This window comes from Sphaeramia orbicularis, chromosome 12 (assembly GCF_902148855.1).
Source record: "Sphaeramia orbicularis chromosome 12, fSphaOr1.1, whole genome shotgun sequence".
Classification (NCBI taxonomy): domain Eukaryota; kingdom Metazoa; phylum Chordata; class Actinopteri; order Kurtiformes; family Apogonidae; genus Sphaeramia; species Sphaeramia orbicularis.
This window is the reverse complement of record NC_043968.1, coordinates 62,556,476-62,579,685: the sequence shown is the minus strand read 5'-3', so window position 1 is coordinate 62,579,685 and position 23,210 is coordinate 62,556,476. Positions and strand designations below refer to the sequence as shown.

Genomic DNA, 23,210 nt, shown 5'->3' with positions numbered 1-23,210 from the left:
GACCTGAAGTAGAAGTAAGAAGAAGGAAAGATCCCCATCTAACAGAGGCATTGTGTATTGATATGGCTTGGCATGGGTACTTTATAATGCTCCTGTTAATTTGTAAGATATTGTATTCCCATAATGCTGTTTGTTTTTATTATCCCTGTATTCCATCATCTGGAGAAATGAAGGTGACGGTACTACAGTATTCCTATAATGTATTTTTAACATTACAGGATTGGCTGTCACACAGTATATTTCCTGAACCAGTTAGGTATGAAATTAAGTTTAGTTAATAACTTTCTTTATCATTAAATTGAGTACACTATAAGAGTCTGATAGCCTTGAACTTTTATCACAGCTTAAGCTATAAGATCTTGCAGCTTCCAGACAAATCGACACACATCAACCTGAGCGCCTCTACGTTGCCTCGGGGAAAAACTGTGGCGTCTTTTAGAAAATACTCACGTCTCTACCACGGCTTCACACTGGCTCATTTACAAGCATTAAAACGCCACACACTCTACAGTTAATTTTGCAATCACATTCCCTTTTATTCACCAAAAGCACGACGTACAAAGGAATTTGACCTAGTGATACTGGAGTAAAATCGGAAAAAACTAAGGAAGCATACAAATGTGAGAGCAGAGGGAGATGCATCATAAAATTACTATAAAATAAGAATATGACGTATGTAGCATGCAAATAAAGCACCACTAGGCAGGAATTCGGAGAACACAATTCGGAATATACACCTCTGTCATCTCTGTCCTGTAATCATAGACTGAATGTAATCATGCGCAACACAAAATATTACTGGTGAAGATGCAGTCGTGTCTTTGAGGGGCCACAATGTTTGCAGGTGAGACATTTCACCCCCCAAAAAGACCTGTGATTGGCCCAAAATATTCCATCATGGGTGTCAAACTCATTTTAGTTCAGTTACCACATACAGCCCAATTTGACCTCAACAGACCAGAATGGCAGAATAATAGTATAATAACTTAGAAATATTGACAACTCCAAAAGTTTCTCCTTGCTCAAACTATGCTTTCACAAAAAAATATGAATAACCTGAACAACCATGAACAACCCAAAATTTCTTCAGGAAAAAAAGAGCAATTTTAACTATTATGGCTCTACAAAGCCACAAAACATTTAGTGGAAGGCATATGGAACCGAAAAATACAGCAATATGCACTTTATGATCAATATAATTTGTTAAGACTCAGTGACAGTCTTGACTGTCAGTGTCTCCTGTGGGCCAGATGGAACCCTTTGAAGGGTTATTTTGGCCCGTGGGCTGTATGTTTGGCACCCCTGTGCTAGATCTTCTAGAAAGTGAAATGAACCTAAAGGAGCTGAAGAAGTCTCATGTAAGTCGACAGGTTATTGCAGAAATTTTACCCAAAGACACCATAAAATACAGCCTAATATAGCTTTAACAAACAATCAATCAATCAAATTTTACAAAAGTTATCTTATGACTCTTTACTTATCGCGCTGGTTGAAACCAGACTCTCAAGCCAATTTACAGACACCCGACAGAATCCTCCAGGAGCAAACGCTTTGAACTACTAATATTAGCTACAGTAATGTTGAAAATACAGTATTTACCTTGATAGTGGGAAAGTTTGGAACTACAAAACTTAATTAAGTGATGTTTTCATACAAAACCCTTAAGTTTATGAGTATATTCTGCATGTAAATACATAATATTCTGAAATTTCAGTTTACATGACACACCAGCTGCATGGGGTCCATAGTAAGACTGTGATCACATGGTATGATATCACAATGTAGGGGTTATGATTCAATATATAGTCATACGTTGATGTTTTTTTTTTTTTTCTTTTTTATCTTGCACCCTCACACTCTGCACCCCTGTCTCCGCTAGTGATGGCTGAACATAGATTACAACACAACACTCCTATCTAAGCATCAGGGGTTTTAACTCAACACAAAATGAGCTGCCACAAACCTTTGCACATAAAATCCAGTATTGCAAGACATCATATCCTACAATCAGATACTTAAATGTGTTTTCTTACGACCCTAGTCCATAGCAGGGGATACGCCGTCATATATATCATCTATTTTTAGTCCTGCTTTGGAGTGCTTTGAAGGCCACTGTTTGGGAAAAACTAAGACCCTGTCTACTGTTTGTAAAGTGCATGTTCATACTTGCATATGTTTGCATGATTCCTATCGTGTAGCGTCTGTTGGATAAAAAAAAAATTATCGCCAAAAGACCATTTTGAGACCTTGAAAAGCAGCGCTAGAAGTGGGAGAAATAGTGCTTGGAAATAAGGGATACTTATTGAAGGATTTGTTGCGTTTGTGGGACCTGACACATACAAGGACAAAATCTGTGGGAATGATGAAGCTGGCAGCATGTGGCAGAGCTCAAGGATGGGTTGCTTGTCAAATCACAATATCTCACCACAGTGATGATCCCTGAGCAACAAGGCATGTATTCTATGTAGAGCTCCAACTACGCCGGTAGACTGGTTGATAAGAATACTTACACGTGACGTACAAAGAAGCCTGGAGTATGGATGAACATGTTTGATTGCGTACGATATTCGAGCACGTTATGCTTTCTATGGCATTATAATATTGAAAATGGATCTTGCAAGGGTTTTATACGTGGTTACAAACTGAATATCATTGCTTGACTGAGCTCTGGGGGGTTATTCTAATCTCTGTCACATGTAACTACACCCTGCTGTTTTAATTTTTTGATTGACAGGGGAAAGATATGTGTAACAGAAGTGAAATTAGAAAGGTCACCGTGTTGATATTATACATGAATCAAGTTAATGTGAGGCAAAGAATGGATGAGGTGTCTTAAAACGGTGACTTAATTATAATATAAATCCAAAATCAGTTCAAAACCTTGTTCTCCTGGTCTGCTTTGCTGTCTCCCTCTGCTCGTCCCTTTAACTCCCGCCTCGGTTTTGCAGTGCAACAGTGACTCCTACAGGTAGATGGAGTCACTGCATGCTGATCTTCACAGTCAACGCATGAACCCTGGCAGCTCAGAAAGACAAGAACATGCTAAAAACACCACGTACGGAGTATGAAGTCTGCTCCAACATTGCCATACGCACTAATAATTATCACACATATAGACATGAAGCGGTGATATGATGCCCTGCGCACGCACATGCACACACACACACACACACACACACTCACTCACACTCACAGTCAGTCAGTCAGTACACAGTGTATTATTCCTGTTCTCAGGGAAAGAACGGGAGGTTATTGGGATTCTCCTCATGCCTCCTCTCCATCCAGCTGCCGCTTCTCTGCTTCCCTTCCCTTTCTGCTTGTCCTCTGCACCCTTTCCCCTCTTTATTTCTCTCTAGGTTTTCCTATCTTTCGATTTTAGTGTTTTTTTTTCACCCTCTCATCTCATTTCTCTCACTATTGATCATTAACTCGTTCTGTTACTCCCACCTTTCATCACCTCTGTTCTTGCTTTTTTTCCTGTTTTTTGCTGCCAGTCACTCTCTACATACTTGGGGTTTCTTATGTTAGATAAGAAGTGACATGTGGCTATAATGATAATTATGTCTTTTTGTGTTGCACAATGCACAAAAGCCTGACACATGAACCAGAAAAGAAAAATATAGCATCACAGTAGAAATATTAAAGATTCTACAGGTACAATTTAACTGTCTACAAGACACTTTATACTTGTTGATGTTAGCTAACAACAGCTTTCATCTAAATTTGCCTTCAAAACTTACACTTAGGACCCAAAATAATAATAATAATAATAATAATAATTTTGATAATAAAGTACATTTATGAAGCACCTTTCATTCAAAGCAACCTCAAAGTGCTACAGTGAAAAAGAAAGTCTTAGAATAAAATGCAAAACCCATCATGGGCGGCAGACATGTTCTTTATCGGGTTGCTATTGTCAGAGTAAAATATTTCTTGACCATTCTAATTAAAATAGAGGAATATTCTGCTATGCTTAGGGTGACCAGGTGCTTACGAACCACATGTGGGACAAGGAGTGTGTTTGTGTGGGACAATGTGGGACACGTAATTGTAATTCTGAAACAAAGTCTAGATTTTTTAAAAATGTGCATCTTATTGTAGAGCTTATAAATATGAAAAACAACATTTTCATCTGATTGCACACAGTATGCATATTTTTGCAATGGGCATTTATTTTTTGCTTTTTTTTTTGCACTGGTTTCAACAACTGTTTTTTGCTTGTGAAAACAAAGCAAAAAATCTACATGTAAAAACTAAAAAAAGAAAACCTAAAGTTTCAAATATTGTAATTAAATACTTAAATCAGATTTTTTTTGTATTTGAGTACATGTTCTCAACCCTAAAAGGTAAATTAATCTATGTCCAATGAAACAAAAAGGTAAAACTGCCAACATTGTAACAGCTGTTTCCACTTCCAGCCAACTTAAAATTACTTGGACCAAAAACCTTTGTGCATCCAAACACAGAACAGTCAAACATTTTGCATTCTAACACAGTAATAAAAGTAGAATAAGATAAAGTAAATATCCTGTGGAATTTTCCAAAAAATAAATATCCACATACTTAACAAAAGCATATTTGTTTGTTTGTTGTCTCTCAGTTCAAACTCCAAACTTAAAAATAGGTAAAAGGGAATATGGATCAAATCTAACCAGACATCACAGTGCATCGCTTCAAGTCATACTCGCCTCCATGCGCGATGGAGAAAAAAGTTAGACATAGTTTGCAGAGTACCCTCTGTGAATCATCCCCCACCGCTTTCACCCATGTATAAATATTTTCCCATTCTTTTCTGTAGCTGCATCGTCTTCTTTTTTTTGTGCAGTTTCCATGATTTCCGCCACTATTTGCATGCAGGTGTCTGAGGCTTTTTCCTTTGTTTTTTGTGTGTCAGTGGGCGGGGTCAGGAGGACACAGGTGACAGGTTGACTGCACTTTGGAGAACCAGAGCCAATCAAATGTGTGACATCATCTCAATTTGTGGGATGTGGAAAAAATGGTCATAATGCTGTGCAGTCCCACACAAAGCAGGACACCTGGGGCCTCATGTATGAAGCGTGCGTACACACAAAAACCTGGCGTACGCCCTTTTCCACGCTCACATTCAGATGTATAAAGAGTGAAATGACCGTGGAAATGTGCGATCCTTCACGCCAACTCCATAGCTGGCGTACGCACGTTTCTAGTGCTTTGGAACCTTTGGCGACACTTAGAGGTGACACTGAAAAACTGTTAATAATGTGAAAAAGGTCATTCCTCCGATTGATGTGCACATCGGAGATACACAGATGAACAATAAACACACCGGCAGGTCATCTTACTGTCAGAGCAGCACATCCACCACCAGAACCAGAACCAACCAGAACCAGACCAACCCTGGACCCATCAATGCCAATCCTGCCCGGGAGGACATTAAGCAACAACCATATAAAGAGACAAGGACCCAAAATTCATTGGTTGATAAATATAGTGTTCATGTCTGTGAGAACATTTATTAGTCGGTCCAGTCGCTCATTGACTCCACCGATTGTCCTTTCGATGTCCTCTTGTGACTTGGGTCAGTACAGACCCATGCTGGTCGGACGGGCATCAGCAGCGGACTGTTGGACCGGAGGACCGGCTAACGCTGGGGAGGAAACAGTTAGCCTCTGTGACAGGAGGATGATACTGTCTCTGACCATCTTCTGTCTCATTGTTGGAAAATAATAATTTGGGTGATTAAACAGGAGTCAAAGTCATTGATTTCCTCTTTGATATCCTGACATGATCACACATGAACCATTATCTTGTTTGGCTGTGATCACACTATCGTATGACCCGTAGAATGAACTAATGTGTGAGTTACACAAATACTAAATATATATTTATCTTGGGGGTGATCCGCATCAGCCCTGTGAGAAAAGTGTCACAATATCGGCGACTCTTTCCTCAAACAGTCTCACTTCGTCTCTTTTCTCCTTCTGCCTGTTTTGGCCTCCACTTCGCGTCCACCTTGACGTCATCATCTGATCCTGAAGACAGGGGAATCCCAGAAGGAATCCCACCTGCAGACCCCGTTTATGCTGATTTGCATATTTAAATGTGGGCGTGGAGAGGGAGGAGTCAGGTACTCCGACATATGCGCTCAATTCCTCGCTGATTGGGATGTATAAAGGAAGTGTACTTGGATTCGGGCGTACGCACAGTTTTATACATCTGGATTTTTTTTGTGCGTATGGACTTTTCTGGATTTGAGTGTATGCCAGGTTTCAGTATGAAATCCACGCAAGTCTTTATACATGAGGCCCCAGGTCACCCTAGCTATGCTACACTGGAACTTGAACCGCTAGTGATTAGTGAATCATAACTCAGACTTATTCATTTTCTTTCAGTGTTTCCACTCACATAAATCCAAAATGCAACTAGAAATACTTGGATTTAACATTTACTAGTTTTAATGTTACTTGAATTGTTGTGTGTTTTTTGGTTACTAGGTTTTGCAACCTTGCTAATGTTACTTGTCTGATTTTGTTAGCTGTGGTTGATATTGCAACATTTTTGGCTCATCTAACATTGTGAAGTGGACAAAAGATTGAATTCAGCATAATTTTGTTGGTGCAAATGTCAATAAAATATGTTGATCCTATGGCAAGTTTGGGTACCAGGGAGATGCTACGTTTCTCTTTTGGGTCTCTATAAACCATTGTAGCCTGTAAATGTTTTCTATTTAGAGGATAAATGCTGCCTTCATGTGCTATCAGGGAGATTATCCTTACCACATGTGCTTTCGAAATTACCAGTGCATTGTGTTCAAGTGCTTTTGTTGTTGTAGCGAAATTTAAAATGGCTGACACACAGTTCATCATGACCTGCTACTGGGGTAAAAGTTTTTTTTTGGGGGGGGGGTTTGTTAATTACATTTTTTTTTTTTCCAAATCACCCATGCTATAAATGTGAAAAATCATCAGCTAACAGCAGCAGAATGTAAATAAAAACTCATATGTCAAAATTTTTTCCCAGCTCCACAGTGGGAAACACAACACGAGGGGGCATTCATATGCGATTTTAAAGTTTTTAACTAGTATTTGCCACAATTCTTGTAGCATGTGAAGGCAGGACAGGGTTTGTTTTCCTGCAAAAATCCTTATGTTCATTTCTGAGTTCTTCTACTTTTCTTTTGCTGCTCTACAGGGGCAACAACAATGCTAGCTAGTTAGCTAGCTTAGAAGCCCACTAACATCAACAAATAAGCAGTTCCCTGTGATTCCAACACAAACTTCCTGTCCCTCATTAACATTTCTAAAGTCTGACTCAAACCTGTGCAACCATTTTATTATATAAATTAATAAAACAGTAGCATTGGGTAGTCATTTTCTAATTCAATTGGCACTCTCCCATTGGAGCTCTTTTATGTGGAAAGTAAACAAGGAAAATATCTGATTCCCTGCCACCACAGACCAAAACCAATAAACACAAAAAGTTCCATCGGGGCCAGCTTTTCCTCAGCTGACCAGCTTGTTAACATCTACACAGTGAGCAATATTTCCCGGCTGCTTTGCCAAATAGGAAATGAACGGACTTCCTGTGACTTATTGATTATGTGGCTCAGAGTCTAAACGCAGGGTTATGCTTTCTTTTTCCTCTCTGTCTTGTATTTGCCACATTTCTTTGTTCTCTTCTTGTTTGTTCATTTCACTGTTCATCTGTTTGCGTATTAACAGAAGCAGCTTGTTCGCACTCCAAATTAAAGGCAGTGACGCCCTCGCACTTCAGCGTCGACAGCTTCATTTCAGATCAGATTTCTCTCCCAGACAGCATTCAGAATTAGAATTAGCAGCTACATACAACCAAATGACAAGCAGGTCAGTTCAGGCTTAAAAAGTTTCAGCCGCCTGTAGTGTTGGACTCATCTGAGATATAAATGTCTGCCTCGCCCACTCCTACGAGACAGACACTGGACACTGTCTAGCACCAGACAGGCAACACCAGATATCACTTCTTTTATCCTTAATGTCTACAACTATTTATAAATGCTGAGTTTCCAGGTTCCTGTTTCAAGGCTTGGCAAAGAACAAGAGCATGGATACATGTGAGACCACGATAAACCCTTAACCAGCAGAAAGCAACCTACGCCACTGTGTGACGCTTAAAATCGGCTTAAAATCAGCTTAAATATGCTTAAAATATGCTTAAAATCCTGCAATACGGACTGAAAATGAAGTTAAAAATACATTTTTTCACTTTGAAATTCTGGGTGATTTGGTAACTTACTCAAAAAAAAAAAAAGTTGAAATTGCTTCTTTTCTTTTGCAGTGTCAGCTGAAGGGTCATGGCTGTTGTAGTATCTGAGTGACTGAGTCCTACTAAAGTGACTGAATTGAAAAGAAGTGTTGAAATAACTAAAATTGTAAACAATTGCACACTAGCCTGGGAATGAGATAACTTTGAGAATGCTTTGTTGGTTTTGTAAACAGACAAAATCCCTCTACTGATACAGAACAGAATGTTAATTGTCTACTCCATCACTATTACACAAACTGAGCATGTTTTCTCCAAAAGACGGACAAACAACTGTACTTAAAGCCTTCGTTGAAAAAGATTTGTCATACTTCTGACAAGAGTTGGTAAAAGTGAAGTTAGCAACTGACTGCTACTTTGCTATGTCTGTCTAGCTGGATTCAGAAGTTTCACATCCTTATAAATCAAATAAAAACTTCTAGTTTGGTCTAGAAATGCATAAAAAACTTCAGAATGGGAGAATCACCTCCATGGAAATGAACAGAAATCCTTTTTAATTACAATATTTGCTTTGTTTTGTTTGCTTGATAAAGTTGATGTTAGAATTACAGCCTTGTTTGTTCATCGACAAAGATCCCAACAAACACAAACTTACCTGAACATTAGGTTTAGGTAGGTAAGTCAACCAGCATATTCTTAACAATCTCTTTTCCCTCTTACCTTTTTTTTCTGAATTTCCTCTCACTTTTCTTCTTTGTTTTGCTGCTTCCATCTCGCCTATTTTTCCCCCTCAGTTGTTTGTCATCAGTCTCTCCTTCCCTTCACCAGCCTTTAACTAGTTTCATCAAAATACTCATCAGCATCACATTCCTTTTTCATCATTTTTATTTTCTTCAGCGCTCCACGGTATTGCTGAAGGCAGGAAATACTGCCAGAGCCGCCAAACATGTTAAATGTGACCTAGCATTCTTCTTCTCTGGCTATTTCACACCTGGCTGCATCCTTCTGATATTTCCTGACTCCCAGTACAGTACCTACAACAGTCATTAATTGGAAGGAGAGGGAAATAATAGTCTCTCTTTACTAAAAAAAAAAATCTTTTGGTTCTAGACAGTGCAGACAATGTGTGTGAGTTAACATCTACTGCCTGCCTGCAGCTATAGTAATAGCCCATTTTTTTTAACTGTTAAGTGTGATATTTTTATTTGTCAAGCAATGAAAAACCAAACTGAGGCACTAAAACAGCTTAAGTACATAGTAATTTTCAATATGTTTGTTGTTGCCACAAGCTTTTTAGCTTTTTTATAATCACATTAACTGGAAATATATGAGAACGTCCAGTTAAACTCTTATCAACATTTCGTTTCTTTGCTTATTTCCATGCAAACTGTGCCAATATATGGTTATCCTACACACTCACATATAGGATGAACCTTCATTTATTCAATTGGTCACACCATCGGAAATGCGCCAGGTTATTGGAAATCTATCAGAGGGGTGATGTGGGTACTTACAACTAAATCCACCACAAATGGACAATCTGCACAAAGGTGGCTCGTAGCTGTTCAATGCCATAAGATACTGTATGCTATCTGGTGGTTTTCAATATCCAGAACTTAACCAAAAGTACTCATACCACATTGCAAAAATACTCCACTACAAGTATAAGTTCAACAAAACCTTACTTTAATAAGTATTATCTGCAAAATGTACTTAGTATGAGATATTAAAGTAGTTATAGGGCAGTAAAAAGGTCACATCCAGGGCAAACCATAATTAGTAAATTTAAGATCCTTCTGTTGGATAATTCCTGCAGTGATTAACATGTTTTCAGTTCTTTAACCCTTTAACTGATGCAATGAGTAGCTTCTCCTTTCTCATTTGTAGAGAACATAAAGATGGGACTGTGTTTCAATGGAAAAAGGTCATGTGGTCTAGTGAGTCAAGATCGACGCTGTTCCAGAAATGGGTTAAGCAATTACCCATCATGCCTAGTGCCTACAGTACAAGCCTGTGGGGTCAATGTTGTGATCTGGGGTTGGTTCAGCAAGTCAGGTCTAGGTTTAGCAACGTTACGCATCCTGAAAAATGATGGACGTAAATGTAATTTCGCATTTAGCTGATTGAAACAATGCCACAGCAAATCTATCCCATAATCAAAGTCAAAGGGTAAACTGTGAAACTTGTCTGTGTGTACATGATACTTTTCAATTCATATTACATGCTGAGGTTGAGTTGTGTAGTTAAATCTATTGATGCATGATGAAAATCATCATGCTTTTGATAGGTTGCTGACCTGTGAAAACCACTTTTTTCATTAAAAAAAAACAACTTTTCATGATGCTACAAGTCCCTTACATACTACATGAACTACATATTGTTAAATGTAATAATGCCTGTATTTATTGCCCCTGTCAAATCAAATCCAAATTAAACAATATGTAGATCTATATGGGAATGGTATCTCCATTTTCCTTGTACGTACTGTGAATGTACTGGGATGAGTAAAAAACAGAGGCTGACAATAGAAGTGACATTTACATTATATTTACAGATATTTGGTTTTCATTGGACAGGATGGTCATTAACAGTTTCAATCTGAAAGGAAATGAATCTGACCAGTGTAGTGGATTAAAAGCACAGTGTTTGAAATGTAGAAAGTAAAGTAAAATACTAAATACAAGTCAAGTGCATCAAAGTATTACAGCGGTGCATTTATAAAAGTATGTACAGTAGCTGGTAACGATGTTTCCTTAATCCAGAAAGACCCAGCACTGCTTTTGTGGTACTTTCCAAGAGAAATTTTCTCTCTGTTGAACCTTTCTTAAATAGAGCAATTGATTAATTACCATTTATTATAATATTATCCACTGTATTTTGCATTTTTTCAGTGAAAATCATGCATTTGCATTTATTTAATTCACTGATTGTGCACGTGTTCATAAAAGCTCACATTAAAGTTAAGGGATATTATGTCATAAACAGAGAAAACTGAGAAAAAAGTGATTTTATCAACAAAATCTATCATTATTTGAACGTAAACCCAGTGTTTCCATCCACTGTCATTGATCTAACTCTGTGGGTTTTACCGGTGAATCAATGTTGTAGAAGATGACGGTGTTTCCACGTTCACTACGGAGCCTCTGAACGTCCAAATGGGTCATATCTGATGACCATGAAAAGATGACAAACTGCATTTTACACCTGTTATTTACATGTACTGACACGATTAGTGGTTCAGAAGTTATTAAACATTTTAGATCCATAGATGCCTTTGGTTGCCAGTGGATGTCTGAGTCTTTATGGGTTAAACTTGATATAAATAGTGGTGATTTTAATGGTTTCTGTTTCAAAAGGGAACATGTGAAAACAGTTTGTTATTGTCTGTATTTGGTGCTTTATTCATTTTCTCCTTTTCCTGACTTTTCCTACCTTTCCTTTCTCTTGTCTTTTTGTCTTTGTCTCTTCCATTCGGTCTCTGTCTTTTTTTTTTTTTCTCTTTTTTTTTTTTTATCCCCAAAGCCTCTGTATGAATGAGTGGGTTTTTTTGTTGTTTTTTTTTGTCCACTTCACTTCATAACTGCCTTGACAAGTCCCATATTGATTCAGATTGCAGATTAGAATTGATTTCACTCTGCACTGTATTTTCCTTTCTGTTTGGTTCTTCCCGGTATGATGAGCACTTTTCAGTGCCCATTCATCAAAACGACATTTTGGAAGTTTAGCCCCTTGGGAACGAAGTAGTTGTGTAGCGCTTTCATGGCCAAGAAAAATAAATAAATAAATAAATAAATAAAATACTAACAGAGGTTGCAACATAGATCAAGGATTTAATGCAGGTCAAAGTCCTTTTAGTTCAGGGGCCACATGCAGGCCAATATGATCTCAAATGGGCTCGACCAGTAAAATAATAACACAATAATAAAGTTGTATTACGAAAATGTTTATATCTACAAAGTTTCCTTAAAAGTCTGAATAACATGAACCTGAAATGTCTTAAGAAAAATAAGTCAATTTTAACTATATATCAGTCTTTGATTCACACACGTGCACTACAACTTAAGTTACAATTACAAATATACAAAATATTTAGTAACAGGCAGAATATTGGTGAAATAGCACTTACTTTGCACTGAAGGCATTTCTGGTTCATATTTCTCCAGATTATTCACATTTTTTGTAAAAGGATAGTTTGTAAATGTAAATATTTTCACGTAATTTTCCTTTTTTTACACAAACAAAGAGAAAATGTGTTTTTGTTTTCATTTTGTTCATTATTTCCAGGTTATTGTGTTAGTATTTTACTGGTCTGACCCACTTCAGATTCTAATGGTCTGTATGTGGAACCTGAATTAAAAGGATTTTGGCACCATTGATTGAAAATTTCTTCAGCGTAATTTTTACATTTTACAAATTCATCCCATGGGCCAGATTGAACCCTTTGTCGAGCCGGTTTTGGCCCACGGGCCGCATGTTTCACACCTGTGATTTAGAGGAAGTAATTCAAATTTTGCTCAGTATTTTGTTTTCTGATTGATTTTCAGCAGAGACCAGTCCCTCCTCCATACCATCATCCAAGGCACCACAAAAGGCTGAACCTCCAGTGGGCAGAGCTGCCAGGGTCCTCACATTCTTCTCCCCGCTTCTGTTAGGGATGCTGCTGTTGTGTTTCATGTGGTGAGGAAAAAAAACACACACACTCACAAACACACACACACACATCTTCCATGTAATTAGTCTACAGCCCCACACCTTGGAATTGATTATAAACTCAGCCATTCAGTCACATATTGGCAAGTCGGCGCATGTCTATCGATGTCAAGGGCGCATTTAATAGAACAAGAGCAACAAAGATGGGCAAGTTTCTTTTATGACCCAGTAGGGATTTTCTTCATATTTTGCTGCAGAACCCCTGAAGGGATTGATGGAAAAACTCAATCCAAAGCTGTCCCATTCCATTAATTTTACAGGTTTTACACTATAAATCATTTTGTAATAGCACGTGTTCTGTAGATGATAGAAATGTTGGACAAAGAAAGATGAAAAGCTGAATGTCATGGACAACTGCGCATGACGTTGACTGGTAATGATGTGCAAACGATAGTGGCTTTTGCATGTAGTTTAGTTACAAGTCAAACATTGAACAAGCTTAACCCCTGCCGCTGATTGTAATAATAAGGGCCAGTTTATCAAATATGAACTCAGCCTTTGATCTAAAGTAAAGTCAGACCACCTTCAGGTAGATGTATATGTGGCACAATTTAGAATAAATCTGTGCGTGTATGTGTATACCTATATTCAAACTAAAAAAAAATACTTAATGCCCCTCAGTTTATTCCAACAGGACACATTAACTTTCAAAAAACATGTTCACAGTTACATGATATTTTACTGATAAACTAAGGTGCAAAATTTGAAGACATAATATGTAAATTGTTCCAAACAATAAACACAATATATGCAGATGATAAACCCTCAAATGTGGTGATATATTTACCTACCTCATACTTTCTTTTTTTTTTATTTAATTTTCTCTTTGATGTTTCTTTTTATGCAGGTGAAACCTGATAAAAACTAAGCACATCTTGTTCATTCTCTTACTCTTACTGCAGTGCAGTTCTGTCTGAGAGCAAAGCACACACAGTTAGAGAAACCCATCAGTCTGTTGCCTTTCTAACAAATACACATCAGTTGTGTCCCTCTACAGCTGTGTCGACATGTTTCTCAGTGATTTAGAATGTAAACAATCAGGAAATAATATTTTATTCCCTTTCACTGAACAAAGAGAAGGGTGACGTTAACAAACAATATGCAGTAACTTGGCACTTAAATGAAAACAAAACAGAAAACACAGCACATTAAGATGACTTTAATGTAGTTTAATCGGAATGAACAATGCATTTTGATTTTTTTTTTTTTTTTCAGATTCATTCAGTGGCTAACAAGCAAGAAATATTATATAATTTACCTTTGAAAAACTTCTACAAATATGTAAAGACACCAAGTGGAAACAAATTATGACATTTATACCTTTTTTATTGTGGCTGAGCTCACCATTTATGAATCCTCGGTCCTCTTTCATAATAGTTTCTATTTTCCAACAGGTTACTGCAGTCTTTAAAAGTATTGCCTTCTCACTTATTTTTTGCACAAAACGATAACTGCAAAGAGGAACAACTTATGACAGGTTGCTAGTTGGCTTTGCTACTTTTTTTATTTACTGTGATCTTAAGTGTTAAAGAAAGTGAACATAATACCATTTATCCATTGACATTGTATGCATTTCTATATGGTTAAATACACTTGAAGTTTGGCTGGGTGCAGGTTTGACAGTTTTTTAGACCCAAAATAAGCCAAATTACATTTGCTTCAGAGTTTCATTAGACCAGTGATTCTCAAACTTTTTGCAGTGGAGTATCCCCTGATATATATATATTTTTTAGCCAAGTACGCCCAACTCTCACTTCAGCTTTTTTGATTGAAAAAATTAGGCAAAATTTGTTCCTGTGCCAAAGGTTTTATTTTCAAAACATATATTTAACTTTAATATGTTAAAAATAACAAATCTTCATGAGTACATTTTGTGTGCTAAGTATAAACTGAAAAGTGTCCTCTTTCATTAAATGAATTGGTCATCAGTGAATATATCAACACCTTACATCAACAAAAAAGAATTACATAACCCTTTTACACATGAATTATGAGAACCTTAAACAAGAGTGTTTTTATTCTTCTTTTGGCACTTAAAAAAATAGTGCAATTGAAACATTTTTTATGAAGCTGTTTTTCATGGAGTTGCAGCTGGACACCATGTGTTTAATTTTTGAAGCAAAGAAACATGTATTTACTGATATACTGTGTGAAATCTATGAAAGAAACATTTTTAATGCTGCTAATATGATGTTTTCTCACATTTTAACATACTCTGATACTAGTCACTACTCACTTCTTGGAGATAATATACAAAAAGAAACAAATATCGTTTAAAAAATTGCAGTCTAATAACAATAACAAGCATTTGATTTACACTCAAACATGTTACTGCAGCTCAGGTTTAGCAAGAACAGTAAAGTTAGCGGAATGGTATGAATTGCAGTGTATGGGATGATGCATGTTGGCTGATATGGAACTAAAACAACAAAATCCATGAATATACAAGAGAACAGCTGTAGAATATCTGTCCACTGTAGTGACCACTATGCATAAAAGGATTAATTACACAAATAAACTCACCTTTAATAATATGAAATAGAAATGTTCTTAAAATCTTACCAAAGCTTGGGTTGGGGGGGTCTCTGAGTTTTTAAAAATATTGAAATGAAATAAGGTCAGAAGAGTCAATTTTATTATATGAATGTATTTATTGTGTTTTATTTTCCAGCATTAATTCTCATTGTTTATTTTGTTTTCACTACATAATGACTTATTTAATGTATGTTTTAAAAAAAAAATACCTCTGTCTTCTTCCAAGTACCCCTGGGGGTATGTGTACCCCCATTTGAGAAAGACTGCATTAGACCAATAAAACAGAAAAGCAAAACTGAGACTGACCTAATACGACAAACAAGACCAGTGTACCTTTATGAAACCAGCCCTAATGTATTGTACCATCTTTTTAGAAAACAGTTGAATAGATTTTTTTCTCTTATAAAGAAATGAGTGTGTTATTGTTATTATTAAGTTGTGTCTGCTGTAAACTCATGATTGTTGTGTTTCTGTTTTCTCTTCCAGATTTAAATGTCATATTCCTGAAGGGAGAGAAGTAGGAGTAGGGGGAGGCTGTCCTTTTTTCTATTTTGCACATGTTTCAAGGATACAGTGCATTGATCATTTCTGTCCGTCACAGTTACTCACGAGATTACTTAGACATAAAGTCAGACAATGCTAATGCGATTCAGCATTTTTTGATTAATAGTGACAAGGAAAATTCGTCTGAGGAACTTTTTGAAAGCGCCATCATCAGCAAAAACAACAACAACGATAACACCAACAACAGGAGCAGGGACAACCACAACAACAGCAGCAGCAGCGACATTGACATCAACAGTCTTACGTTTCCCCCTAGTGGCCGTGACAGGCTACTGCAGACTGATTTGTTTGGGAATCTCCTCTTCAGAGCACGTAAATCAACTCCTCGGATGACAAAAAAAAAGTCTCCTCATTACTTATTTGTTCTTTTTTTTATTGATTAACAGTTAGTCTTAATTTTAACATTCTTTTTGAGATCGCAACTCTGCACACAATCACACACATATGATGCATGTGTGTTTGTGTGGACAGTTCTGTAGCAGTTCCCATACAGCTAAATCATCATGCCAAAGACTCAACTATACCCCCAAGAAAAATGGCTCCCAAACAATTAATTGAGCTTCTTGAAGCCTGTGCCTGCATTTGTCGAGGGTTGAAAACCCGGGAAAGTTTTGTAGTTGTGTGTGTGTGCGCACACAATGCCTGAATGATAGTGACTCAAACAGTATTGGAAATCAGACTTGGGAGGAATCTGAGGAACCCCGCAGCTCCTGTTATCGGCTCCTGAATCAGACTCTTGAATCTTTTACGCCTCCGACGACTGAATCAGACTGACAGAGCGAGTCGTTTTTGACGTTTCAATATGAGGACTAACACTTTGAAGAATTCAGTAACGGTAGTCAGGCTTATTTAGACAACTAGCTTTACATTCTGCTTTCAGCAACTGGCAAGGAGGACATGGATTGTAAAAAAAACAACAAATAAAAAAAAAAAAGAAAAGAAAAGAAAGTGGATTTGAGTCTGAACGATTCTTTGCCCACCCATCTGTTTTGGTTCAAACTTTGTACTGACAAAGTTTTTTTTTTTTTTTTTTTTTTTTTCTGTTAAAACAACATTGGTTTTTCATTCTGCTCTGTGCTGTAAAATAAAATAACAAAAAAAAGTTTGCTTTGCAAATTTTGACGCCTTTAAACATTAAAAAGTGTCTTTTTACAGTTTACATTTCAATAGCCAATATCACAAGTTAATATTATGTTATTCAAAGGAATATTGATGTGTTTTATTGTATTTTTTTTTATTTTATGGACAATAATAAAAACACACATAGAGGGTTTTAGTTTTTTCCAGACATTCATAATGGCTTAATTCTCCTTGATCCTATTTTGTAAACTATGATATGTAACTTTAACATTGAACAAAAAGTTTATTATTTAATAATAATAATAATGTATGTACTAGCAGTAGAATGTCGTAACCTGTACCTGGGGTCTTTTTTATAGATGTATATACAATGACAGGTTTCAGCCATTAAATGTGACCATTTCACAATGAATGATGACATGTTGGTCTCATTTTGTCTTTCAGACTGACACACTGAACACACAAAATGAAGGACTGACAACTGTGTTTACTCTGACATGGTGATCCAGCTGCAAAACAACAACAAAAAAATGAAATAAGTGAAAACATCCTTTTCTTATTGTCTCACTTTTTTTTTTTTTTTTTTGACAAAAGACTCAAAGCTTTGGGTTCTAATTTGATGAAGACTTTCTCAGACTTTTCTAGGTCATAAATTTATCCTCACTTCATTTTTTTAATCATCACACAGTTCACACAGAACTGTACTAATCCAGATGTTGATTTAGGATGCACTTGGACACATATTTATACAAATTAAGTAAATTACCCAGGTCTGTTTAAATAAATCAGGTGTTGCATCGAATTAACATTAACCCAAAGTAGGTAAATTTATTGTCAGATTTGCGATGCTTTGACAGATCAGAACAGCTTGACTTCACTTTGCCTACAATCCTTGATGGAAAATCGAGACACTTAATGTACAGTCACTGTTACTGAAACAAAAACACCCAGTCCTGCAGCTCTTTGCAGCTTTTATTGTCATCATGAGTATGAAGGTTTATGTTTCACCTAAAGAATACCATCTTCTATTGAAGCCAAAGTGAAAGGTTTTCCAGAAAAGGGCATTATTATCCACGTCACAATAGCATCAGTCTGCTAACTTTAAAGGAGGAATTTTGTTTATTACAACTCGGGTCCTGTTTTCCTTTGGGGGTTTTCTGTGCTTTCTGCAAATGCATTATGGTGTAATTACAAAGTCTGCAACAAACGTATTGCAAAGATTAAGGAACATGACAATATTTCTTCAAGGAAAAGTTGCTATAGTTATTTGCTTTGCTTATGAATAGAAGTTTTGATATTCATATTGATTTTTGCAGTTGTTTTCTTTAAGTTTAGCTTCACTGCACATGTTGAATTCACTACATCAGAATATTCTCCATTTTATATTCCACATGCTTTGAACCAGAATCACCATTTTTATATCTTATATGAATAACAAAAGGTTTGCTTATGGTGTTTCTCATTTAGAATATTGAGTATATTTGCATGTGCACTTATACCACTGATATTCAGAATGAGTGAAGGCTGAAGCCGTGTGTGGAGCTCTTAGATATACATGTACACACACACACACACACACACACACACACACACACACACACACACACACACACACATACATATATATTTAACTTAATGTGTCCCAGTGATTCATGTGTGATATTTATCAATAGAAACCTCACATCACCATTTTTATCACTTGTTTAAGTCATACTCTCATAGAATGTAGCTAAAGTTGCCTTAAACAATATGCAGTCATTCATTCATTTATCTAAATTATAAAAGGGAAGTGGACTATGTCTGTGTATCTCAGGCATTACACAAAATCCGGAAAGAGCTGGCTGCTGCAGTTGTGGCATACTTATGTATTTTTTGGTCAAGGAAGAGACTAGCGAAAACGGCAAGTTGATAGGACAAATATTTTAGGAGATATTAGTAATTCTGGAATAGCTTTACAATAGCCTTGCCCAGAATCATAGAAACATAACTGAAGTGGGTTACCTAGCAACAGGTAAACAATAGGGCAGTGATACTCAAAGTGTGGTCTGTGGAGAGCGCCGCCAAGTGGTCCACGAGAGGATGTAATTAAAAAAGTCTAATTTATATCAGTGTTTCTCATATCTCGTTAAGAGTACAAATAATAGTTTTCTAAATTTAAAGCAAATAAAATGCAGCCTAAATAAGCCTAAGAGTAGACTTTTGTTGAATTTGTCAAAGCAAGCCCACATTTAGTGTCACCGTCTGTATACAGTTAGGTTCCCTATAGGTTGCCTTTTGTCATATCAAAAACCCCTCGTGACTTGTGAATTGTGATGGAAATGAAGTAGAATTGCTAACTTATCAGAAACGAAGAGTACAACAAAAGAAACAGAGTGACTTGAACAGTTCTAAAATATGACAATGGATCAGTGACTGAAGAGAAAAGTTGGAGAAACGACAACCAATGGCTAAAAGGTGAAAAGACATCCTGTTAGCATGGAGCTGTTAGCACCATTTGTAATATACTGCAGACTTAATTTGTAATATACAAAATATAATAATATTGTAATATAGGCTGTTTAAACTTTTTTTTTCAGGGTAGGGGTGGGAAACTGGCCAGCTGGTTAGGTGGTCTGTGAATTTTTTTTTTTTTTTTGGCATGATAAAGTGGTCCTTGGTGTGAAAAAGTTTGAGAACCCCTGCAATAGGGCCATGTTGCCATGGTGTCAAATTTCACGTGCAGGAACAGACATGCCAGCTGAGAGGTTCTTCAACTGAAAATGCCAGTGGAATTTACCAAGAAAGTAAAGGAATGAACTGGATCAGAGGATCTAGATCCTGTGGTTCCCCAAGGGTCAGCGCGCTAGTATTTTTATGACTGTGTTTATCCAAGATGGATCCGATAAGTCTGTCAGCAGATATATTTTACATTTAGATGGTGTCTTCATTTTTCTTCTCTGAACCTAAAATCCACTCACAGCTGAATGTTACTGAAATAAATTCTCTGTCCAAAGTGAGTGAGAATTTAACAGGTTCGTTACCGATCATAGACACACTTAAAGAGATTAAAAATAATACGTTGTGTGTATTTTAGTTTCAGGATATCTGAGAAGCTGTGAAGGGGTTTTTCCATCATGTTGTGGCATAGTTATAACATGGTCTGTCAGCTATTTAGAGGGTATTATCAAGGAACTATTCAATGAATTTTTAAGGGAATATGTGGTTCTGGAGTTGCTAAATGAGCTAACATAAGGTAGCGTCTTTCATTATGTTTTGTTCTTCAAATTAACACTATATTGTGAAGATTTGAGAACCTCAGTCTGCTATTTCAGAATTGTTGCCAAAGAAATTTCCAGTTGTTTCTTTTAGAATATATTTTGTAAACAGCATAATCTGTTGGAATTATTCTGAGTTAGGCCTTTTCCCAAATGGAGCATATTCCAGTTAAGACATGTAGGATGTTTTATGAGCATTCTGTAAATACATATGCAGGACATTAAGAGTTTTAACCCTTTAGGCACCAGAGTTTTTTTTTGTTTGTTTTTTTTTGTTTTTTTTTTATATTCACTTTTGATATCAAGATTTCAAAAGCTGTCTGTTATGCTGCTTGTCGCAATATTACGACTTTGGCACTTAAATGGTTAATCAAATTTTTTACTCTTTACCACACACCATCTATTTACCCTCAAAGATACAGATGATACAAATGGGCACTCCAACGAAAAGTCTAGATTTCTTGTCAGAACATGAACCACATCTACTTTTAATTATTATGACAGAAGATATCAAGAGGGATTTGGATATGAGCAAATATCTTATCCCATAAACACCCAAATAACAACTGGCGACCAAAACCATCTACTGATCTAAACCGTTTAATAACTATTGATCTACTAATCCTATCAATACATGTAAATAATTGGTGTAAAATGCAGGTTGTCATCTTTTCATGGTCATCAGATATGACCTATTTGGACGTTCAGAGGCTCCGTAGTGAACGTAGAAACACCGTCATCTTCTACAACATTGAGTCACCAGTAAAACCCATGGAGTTGGATCAATGACAGTGGATGGAGACACTTGATTTTATGTTCAGTTAATGATATATTTGACTGAAAAAGTCACTTTCTCCTCAGTTTTCTCTGTTTTTGATATAATAACCCTCAACTTTAATCTGAGCTTTCATGAACTTCTACATGATTAGTGAATTAAAGATAGAAATATACCTGATTCTCACTGAAAAACCACAAAATACAGAGGACAATATTTAAAAAAAAAAAAAAAAAATGGTGATAAATCACATAAGAAAAGTTAAATATAGAGAAAAATATTTTGGAACTGCCACGTAAGTAGTGCTGATGTTGGTGTTTGAGAACTTTGAAAAACCTCACTTTTTCGTTGGTAATGGAAAAATTATTTTCATTGGTCACATAAATAGCCTCATATAATTTAGTCTTTTTCAGATTAAGGGCAAAAATCATGCATGTAAACATAATGACTGAATCCAACCGTAATGTTTGAACAGAGGAAATTGGGCTGATGCTTCCCCTAAAACTCCCTTTTGACCTTTGCCTCTGCCTCTCTCCGTCTTCCTCTCTTTAACCTGCCTCCCTCTCTCTCTCTCTCTTCTATCTCTGACTCTCTTTCTTTCATTATTCTGACAAGTTCTGGCAGGCTGATCTCGAGACCGAGAGGACAAATCAATATACCATCTAACAGCTGTCAGCTGGAGTCCTCTGTATGTGTGTGTGTGTGTGTGTGTGTGTGTGTGTGTATCTGCTTGCATTCATTATCCCTTCCTTCCTTTCTTTTGTGTTCGCTGCTCGTTTCCCCTCACTTTGAAAATGTGTTTGCCAATGAAACCCCAATTAATAGAACCACACTGACTTATAATTTTGCTGTTACTTTTTTTTCTTAAATATCCCTCTGACAGATAAAACTAAAATAGAACTTCTCACCTGATATTTGGAGCCAGCTTTAATTAAATGGCAATTGAAATGTTTAACCACAGCGCAGTAGGTGTGTGTGTGTGTGTGTGTGTGTGTGTGTGTGTGTGTGTGTGTGTGTGTGTGTGTGTGTGTGTGTATCTGCCATTCAGGACCTGTCAGTTCCAACAGGCTGCTCAGCTCTAATGACTAGTCTGACCTTTCACTGATAACTGGATGAATGACACAATCTCTCCCTCAGCCTGGGCTTCTGGCTCTCGCTTCTTTAAACACTCATCCTGCTGCCGCTTCTCTGTCTTTGACTGTTTCCATCCAACTGGTTTTACCTGTCAGTCCAGAACTGTCATTCTCTGCTGTATCCTTTATACCAAGGGTCTCAAACTCAGTGTCTTTCAGGGGCCACATTCCGCCAGATTTTATCTCAAGTGGGCCAAACCAGTAAAATAATAGCATAATAACCTACAAATAATGGCAACACCAAATTTTTGTCTGTGTTTTAGTGCAAAAACCCCCATTAAATTATGAAAATACTTACTTTTATAAACTACCCAAACAAAAATGATGTGAATAACCTGAAAAAACTGAAAAATCTAAGGAACAATAAGTGCAATTTTAACAGTATTATGCCTCAACTCATCATTTCTACATGTACATTATGGATCGGCTCTGCAAAGACACTAAACACTTAGTAACAAGCAGAAAAAAGTTAAAATTGTGCATGATTTTCTTTAAACATTTCAGGTTGTTCATATTTGTTCAGCAATGAAACACTGAAGTGATACAACTTCTTAAAATCTCCCCAATTTTGTAGCCGTCATTTTACCACATTCTTTCAACAGTCATGGCCAAAAATTTTGGCAGTGACACAATTTTTTTTTGCAAACTTGATTTGCTGATTCACTTCTTTTAGATTTCTCCCATGAGGTTCTGTGGTACACTGGCAACTATTTTTAACCCTCTGGTTATCTTCAAACATATTAATAGCACATTTTACCCTTGGGGTCAACCCGACTCTGCCTCCAGAAAATGATCTACACAAAATTGTTGACCAAGTTTTTGTGTCAGGCACTTTGTTTTTTATTATTATTATTATTATTATTATTATTATTATTATTATAATTATAATAATAATAATAATAATAATAATAATAATAATAATAATAATAATAATAATAATGT

The 23,210-nt window shown here is 36.5% G+C and overlaps 1 protein-coding gene across 3 annotated transcripts in view; it reads left to right on the top strand.

Moving 5' to 3' along the window:
• The window catches only part of cntfr (ciliary neurotrophic factor receptor), a 392,344-nt gene extending 374,826 nt beyond the window's left edge, over nt 1–17,518 (top strand). For 2 of the 3 annotated variants that reach the window (XM_030150151.1, XM_030150152.1), the window contains 2 exons: nt 12,762–12,894; nt 15,949–17,518. In XM_030150151.1, the coding sequence (XP_030006011.1) occupies nt 12,762–12,894; nt 15,949 (134 nt within the window). In that variant the 3' untranslated portion in view covers nt 15,950–17,518. The remainder of the gene's footprint in view (nt 1–12,761; nt 12,895–15,948) is intronic. The other variant, XM_030150153.1, reaches the window with a different exon arrangement.
• Nucleotides 17,519–23,210: the final 5,692 nt, after the last annotated feature.